This window comes from Salvelinus alpinus, chromosome 25, assembly GCF_045679555.1.
Source record: "Salvelinus alpinus chromosome 25, SLU_Salpinus.1, whole genome shotgun sequence".
Classification (NCBI taxonomy): Eukaryota; Metazoa; Chordata; class Actinopteri; order Salmoniformes; family Salmonidae; genus Salvelinus; species Salvelinus alpinus.
In genome coordinates, this window is record NC_092110.1 from 3,595,125 (window position 1) to 3,602,728 (window position 7,604).

Genomic DNA, 7,604 nt, shown 5'->3' on the forward strand with positions numbered 1-7,604 from the left:
TCAAAACAGGAGAGAAAGTCAAAGTGCCATTTGATGCCCTCTTATTTGTCACATGCGCCGAATACAACAGGTGTAGTAGACCTTACAGTGAAATGCTTACTTACAAGCCCTTCACCAACAATGGAGTTTTAAGAAAATAACCCCCCCCCCTAAAAATGTAAGAGATCAGAATAACAAATATTAAAGAACAGCAGTAAATAACAATAGCGGGGCTATATACAGGGGGTACCGGTACAGAGTCAATGTGCGGGGGCACCGGTGTAGAGGTAATATGTACATAGAGTTATTAAAGTGACTATGCATAGATAATAACAGCAGCATAGAAGGGGGGGGGGGGTAATGCAAATAGTCTGGGTAGCTATTTGATTAGCTTTTCCGGAGTCTTATGGCTTGGGGGTAGAAGATGTTTAGAAGCCTCTTGGACCAAGACTTGGCGTTCCGGTGCCGCTTGCCGTGCGGTAGCAGAGAGAGCAGTCTATGACTAGGGTGGCTGGAGTCTTTGACAATTTTTAGGACCTTCCTCTGACACCGCCTGGTATACAGGTCCTGGATGGCAAGAAGCTTGGCCCCGGTGATGTACTGGGCCGTTCGCACTACCCTCTGTAGTGCCTTGCGGTCGGAAGCCGAGCATTTGCCATACCAGGCAGTGATGCAACCAGTCAGGATGCTCTCGATGGTGCAGCTGTAAAACCTTTTGAGGATCTGAGGACCAATGCCAAATCTTTTCAGTCTCCTGAGGGGGAATAGGTTTTGTCGTGTTCTCTTCACAACTGTCTTGGTGTGCTTGGACCATTTTAGTTTGTTGGTGATGTGGACGCCAAGGAATTTGAAGCTCTCAACAGCCCCGGCGATGAGAATGGGGGTGTGCTCGGTCCTCCTTTTCTTGTAGTCCACAATCATCTCCTTTGTCTTGATCACGTTGCGGGAGAGCTTGTTGTCCTTGCACCATACAGCCAGGTCTCTGACCTCCTCCCTATAGACCGTCTCATCGTTGTCGGTGATCAGGCCTACCACTGTTGTGTCATCAGCAAACTTTAATGATGGTGCTTGAGTCGTGCCTGGCAGTGCAGTCATGAGTGAACAGGGAGAACAGGAAGGGACTGAGCACACACCCCTGAGGGGCCCCCGTGTTGAGGATCAGCGTGGCGGATGTGTTGTTACCTACCCTTACCATCTCGGGGGGCCCGTCAGGAAGGCCAGGATCCAGTTGCAGAGGGAGGTGTTTAGTCCCAGGGTCCTTAGCTTAATGTTGAGCTTTGAGGGCACTATGGTGTTGAACGCTGAGCTGTAGTCAATGAATAGCATTCTCACATAGGTGTTCCTTTTGTCCAGGTGTGAAAGGGGAGTGTGGAGTGCAATAGAGATTGCATCGTCTGTGGATCTGTTGGTGCAGTATGCAAATTGGAGTGGGTCTAGGGTTTCTGGGATAATGGTGTTGATGTGAGCCATGACCAGCCTTTCAAAGCATTTCATGGCTACAGACGTGAGAGCCACGGGTCGGTAATCATTTAGGCAGGTTGCCTTAGTGTTCTTGGGCACAAGGCCTATGGTGGTCTGCTTGAAACATGTTGGTATTACAGACTCAGATAGGGAGAGGTTGAAAATGTCAGTGAAGACACTTGCCAGTTGGTCAGCGCATGCTCTGAGTACAAGTCCTGGTAATTCGTCTGGCCCTGCGGCCTTGTGAATGTTGACCTGTTTAAAGCTCTTACTCACATCGGCTGCGGAGAGCGTGATCACACAGTTGTCCGGAACAGCTGATGCTCTCATGCATGCTTCAGTGTTACTTGCCTCGAAGCGAGCATAGAAGTTATTTAGCTCGTCTGGTAGGCTCGTGTCACTGGGCAGCTCTCGGCTGTGCTTCCCTTTGTAGTCTGTAATAGTTGCAAGCCCTGCCACATCCAACGAGCGTTGGAGCCGGTGTAGTACGATTCGATCTTAGTCCTGTATTGACGCTTTGCCTGTTTGATGGTTCGTCGGAGGGCATAGCGGGATTTCTTATAAGCTTCCGGGTTAGAGTCCCGCTCCTTGAAAGCGGCAGCTCTACCCTTTAGCCCAGTGCGAATGTTGCCTGTAATCCATGGCTTCTAGTTGGGGTATGTACATACAGTCACTGTGGGGACGACATCCTCGATGTACTTATTGATGAAGCCAGTGACTGATGTGGTGAACTCCTCAATGCCATCGGAAGAATCCCGGAACATATTCCAGTCTGTGCTAGCAAAACAGTCCTGTAGTTTAGCATCTGCTTCATCTGACCAATTTTTATAGACCGAGTCACTGGTGCTTCCTGCTTGAATTTTTGCTTGAAAGCAGGAATCAGGAGGATAGCATTATGGTCAGATTTGCCAAATGGCGGGTGAGGGAAAGTTTTGTATGCGTCTCTGTGTTTGGAGTAAAGGTGGTCTAGAATTTTTTTCCCTCTGGTTGCACATTTAACATGCTGATAGAAATTAGGTAAAACTGATTTAAGGTTCCCTACATCAAAGTCCCCGGCCACTAGGAGCGCCGCCTCTGGATGAGCGTTTTCCTGTTTGCTTATGGCGGTATACAGCTCATTGAGTGTGGTTTTAGTGCCAGCATTGGACTGTGGTGGTATGTAGACAGCTACGAAAAATACAGATGAAAACTCTCTAGGTAAATAGTGTGGTCTACAGCTCATCATGAGATACTCAAGCACAAAGCCATAAGACTTCCTTAGATATTGTGCACCAGCTGTTGTTTACATACGTGTCTTACCAGAGGCTGCTGTTCTATCCTGCCGATAGTGTATAACCCGCCAGCGGTATGTTCTTAATGTCGTCGTTCTGCCACGACTCGGTGAAACGTTTTTAATGTCCCGTTGGTAGGATATACGTGCTTTCAGTTCGTCCCATTTATTTCCCAGCGATTGAACGTTAGCTAGCAGGACGGAAGGCAAAGGCAGATTAGCCACTCGCCGCCTGATCCTCACTAGGCACCCTGGTCTTTTTCTGCGAAATCTCAGTTTCCTTCTCCAGTGAATGACGGGGATCTGGGCCTGGTCAGGTGTCTGTAGTATATCCCTCCCGTCAGACTCATTGAAGAAAAACTCTTCGTCTAATCTGAGGTGAGTAATCGCAGTTCTGATGTCCAGAAGCTCCTTTCGGTCATAAGAGACGGTAGCAGCAACATTATGTACAAAACAAGTTACGAACAACGCGAAAAAACAAACAAAATAGCATGGCTGGTTAAGAGCCGATAAGAAGGCAGCCACCCCCTCCATCATAACATGATTCTCACCAGAGGCAGGGTGAGGGCCTCCTGCTTCAGGCCCTGTCTGCTGTTGTTCAGTATAAGAGCCAGGACCTCCACAGTCTTCCCCAGCCCCATCTCATCAGCCAGGATCCCCCCAGGCCACTCCACCCCGGCCAGGGGGAACTCACGAATCAGGCTGCAGGGAGGAAGGAGAATTAGAGCAATAGACAAGAAATGGTCCATGTATGTTGGTATGTATTTAAAAACAGTGAAAACACTGTAATAACTATCAGGCTGCAACAGGGAGATAGGGTCATGACATTGACAAGATAAACTGCAATAAAAAGTGATATCCATGTAATAACAATGTATTAAACACAGTTCAGAGGCTGATTGATTATATTTCTTTATGTTTATGATTTGTGTTATCTGCCAGTGTCTGATAATGAAGATATTTGTAGATAAGGTCATACCCGCCTGTATATGGATTGTAGAATAGCTTCTTCCCACACAATGTGACAAGCTCCCTCCATAGGAAATTTAGAGATTGTTCTGGGAAGGGGAAATTACATATTGTTACAGTTGTCCAGGATAATCAAAATAAAAAATACTTTCCCATTTGGAATTAGTTCCATAATGTACAACCTGGCAGGCAAAATGGATTCATTTCAACCTGTTTTGCCTGCAGGGAGAATGTTTACCTTTAGAAGAGCTACTGCTCCTGTAATTCTCTCTCCTCAGCATCCAGTTAACAGCCTGACTCTGGTATGGCCTGAGGACTGGGATAAGAGCCTTGTGCTGTACATCTATGCTCACGTCCTGGTTCTCTCTCTGGTGGAGGTGTCTGACGTAATCATACAGCTCCTCCACGTTCTGCCTCTCCAAGTCAGTGTCACACTCCTCCTCCTCGGTCGACACCACTTCTAACATGGTACCAGAGAAATGGTACACAGAGTGTCATGGGTCAATTGAGGAGAAGTAAAGGAGGGTTGTTCCACGAAATGAGTACGTTTTGCGTCCATTTGATTAAGTAGAAATTGTGCAACAATATTGAATTTTAAAAGCCTGTTATATTACATGAAGTGCCCTTTAATATAGACCACATGGAGAATTCAATAAATCAGATTTTTATTCTGAATAAAGACTAGCTAAAGTGCCATTTTTGTTATTTTATTTTTTACAATTGATTCATTTAGCAGACGCTCTTATCCAGAGCGACTTACGGGAGCAATTAGGGTTAAGTGCCTTGCTCAAGGGCACAGACAGATTTTTCACATAGTCGGCTCGGGGATTCGAACTTTCGGTTACTGGCCCAACGCTCTTAACCGCTAGGCTACCTGCCGCCAAAATCCAGCATTTGTACACGCCTCTCCGTGCACCCTCTATAACTCCCCTCCGTGGCACTCTCTGGATTTGAACCCACTTAACCTCAAAATGCATCCAAGTTTTCACCATTGTTGTAAAGCCCTAGTTATTTTGTTGCCTTGACAATTTCTGAAGATGATTTATTTAATGTGATTAGTAATTCATTTACATCTGTCCCTCATTTATAGGTCAACCCTGTTACGTGAACTGAACTCTCATTTTAATATGGTGAAACTATTCCTTGTTAAATATTTTAATAGTCAAATCATAGTTGAGCTGGTTCTACACTTTTTTTCTGGTGTTTTGCGGTGGACAAAAACCTTGTTAACCATAGATACAGGCTAGAAATTGTTTTTTTTTTTGCATTCAATTGCCACTCCCTTTCGCACACAACAAGCTTCCATTCCCCCTTTCACAAGGGGTTTTATGGTGGATTTAAGATGAAATTATCAACCCTGTTACAGTCAACCATGTTACTTTATTTGGCACCTAATAGACATTTACTATAGTAATTTTTTTTATTTAACCTCTTGAGATGGGAAAACATATATATATATTTTTTTAAGTTGAACATGTGCTATTTATGACAGAATGTTAAAATGAGGTGAAATAAAAAAAATATCGGTCCAAGTTACACTTCTCAAAAGGCACTGGATTGGTGGAACGACCCAGGAGGAGAGGGAGGAGGAGGAAGAGATACAAGTTACTCACCGGGGATGATAAAGTCATAGTAAAACTCCATTAACTTCTGTATCAGTTGATTTGCCTTTCTAATCCGTCCGTTTCCCTCGCTGAGGAATTCAGGCTTTCCCAATCCCGATTCCAGTACATATATCCCCACCTGCCGCGGGAAGGCCAACAAACACAGGAGAAAAAACACCACTGCACTTCTTCAGAAATATAAACAGCAAAATAAAAGGCAATTTAATAATTCATTCCATATTCATAACCGTAATGGCCGAACACAATCGATGGGTGACTACATCAGCCACCATGCTGAATAAACTACACATTTCATTGAAGCGCTTGTGAACTGAAAAAAATGTAATATTGACACTACTCTCCAAGTGATCACATAGTATATAAAGTGAAACTACACACCTTAATTTCATCCTCTCCTGGCTGATGACACAGCTGCACAGCTCTTCTCTTCTGCAGCCAGTCCAGCTCCTCCAATACTATCCCTCCAGCCAGGAAACACTCCACTGGGCAGGTCCTATCCAGAGGCCTCATCTCCAGTCCTCCTGTACTAGTACTACTCTCTTCGCTGCTGCTGGTCAAACTGAGGTACAACTGATCTCCTGTCCTACGAAGGGTGAAGGCCCTCTGGTCACAGCCCGGGGGATTAACCCACAGAGGGGGAGGACGAAGGCTGAACTCCCCGATCAGAGACTTCCAGATGTGAGCCAGGTCAGAAAGAGGAAGCACAGTGAGGGAGAGGAAGGTGGAGGAGGTGTCTGTGGAGGAGGAAGCAGGGAGCTGGGGGTCATCTCCTAGTCCTAGGTCTGACAACAGAGCTCCTGAGCTGGAGCAGCTTGCCTCACAGTCCTCCTGGACGCTCAAGAGAAGAGAACCGGTTGGGATCTGGTGGGTGGTTGAAAGAAGGGAACTGGTTGAAATCTGGTCGCCGGTGAAGAGAAGGGAAGCAGTTGGGATGTGGTGGCCGGTGGACAGAAATGAGCTGGTTGGAATCTGGTCTTCCTCTTCTTGGAGTAGAGTCTCAATCCTGCGGTCCTCATGCATGTTCCAGTTCAGCTTCTTCTTGGCCTCCTCATCTACCCTCACCGGCGGGGCACGCTTCCTTCTGTTGCTCATGATGGCAACCTAGGAGAGCGTAGGATGTCAGGAAAGTCACTCACTGCTGTAATGCTTATGATGAGTAAAGCATGCCCAGATTAAAGTTTGCATAATTTTTTGGAGGGAACTGAGTTATGAAGAACCACAAAATGAAAGTTATTAGAGGTTAGTTAATCAAAGCAAAAACCCACGTTATGGACACGCATGGTTAAAAAAACAAACACCTGTCGGATCTATTTATACCATTGAAGTCTATTCCAGATTACCATAAAACGTCGTGGTTGAGCAATTCCGTTATCCTGACGTTCTAAATCCTTGGTGTAAACTTGCTAATTGTCTTCACATTATGACAACTGCTCACTGATTGATTATCGAACTACTAAGTGTCAACAATGGCTCTGCAATGTAGAAATCCCATACTGCAACATTTTGCTACAATGTAACGAGTAGGCAACACCACAGTGCCGCTTCTAGGTGCATTGTGATTGTTGTCTGGCTTTGATAGCAAATCTGTCTACTGTCTGGCTCTAACAAACATTGAACATTTACTTTTTATTTCTCACAAAGCGTCGTCTCTGTTCCTGGTCCCTGCAGACGAAATACTAGACTGGTCTGGTTTATCAAAATCAGTCAAGAATGGACTTTACTGTCTTCTTGAACAGCCAGCTCCTCCGCCGCTGCGGTGCGCCATGTTTTCATAGTGCAGGACGGAAGTGAGGTAGCGTCACAACAAGGTTGAACCAGAACCGTCGGGCCACAACCACTAGGTCGCAGCATTGCTTTCTGTCTGCAAAGAGTAAATAAAATAGGGCTTTTGCTCTCTTTCTAGTTCCCTTCAATTTGCCCCAGTCACGTCTCACAAAATTATAAGAATTCTGTCAAACCATAGGGGGCGCGTCACTTTAACGTTTGGGGAAGCTATATTTTTCACCTTAATGATAAAGCATTGCATGCATCTATCGTCGCATGTGCAGACTGATGTAAAATAGCCTACTATTCCTATAATGTGATGAGTATATTGCATAGTCATAAATTAGGCTAATAATATAGGCTAAATAACTGTTCGCGAAAAAGTCCGTTCTGATTTCCCACTCCTTTCTTTGCACAGGTTATTTTTGTATAGACAGCAGTAAGTATATCATTATGGCAAGTTCAATTCAATTTACTTTAGGGGAAGCTTAACTTGGATGCGCAGCCATTGGATGCGCCGCCAAACAAATAGATGC

At 45.3% G+C, this 7,604-nt stretch overlaps 1 protein-coding gene across 3 annotated transcripts in view; it reads right to left on the minus strand.

Annotated features, from left to right (window-relative positions):
• The window catches only part of shprh (SNF2 histone linker PHD RING helicase), a 29,421-nt gene extending 22,332 nt beyond the window's left edge, over positions 1–7,089 (minus strand). Inside the window, exons 1-6 of one of the 3 annotated variants that reach the window (XM_071365314.1) lie at positions 6,928–7,089; positions 5,683–6,405; positions 5,293–5,422; positions 3,918–4,139; positions 3,690–3,768; positions 3,262–3,412 (exon numbers count right to left, since the gene is read on the minus strand). In XM_071365314.1, coding sequence (XP_071221415.1) covers positions 3,262–3,412; positions 3,690–3,768; positions 3,918–4,139; positions 5,293–5,422; positions 5,683–6,396 — 1,296 coding nt within the window. In that variant the 5' untranslated portion in view covers positions 6,397–6,405; positions 6,928–7,089. Of the gene's footprint in view, positions 1–3,261; positions 3,413–3,689; positions 3,769–3,917; positions 4,140–5,292; positions 5,423–5,682; positions 6,406–6,621; positions 6,907–6,927 lie in introns of those variants that run through there. The other 2 variants (XM_071365313.1, XM_071365312.1) reach the window with 2 other exon arrangements.
• Between the last annotated feature and the right edge of the window lie 515 nt (positions 7,090–7,604).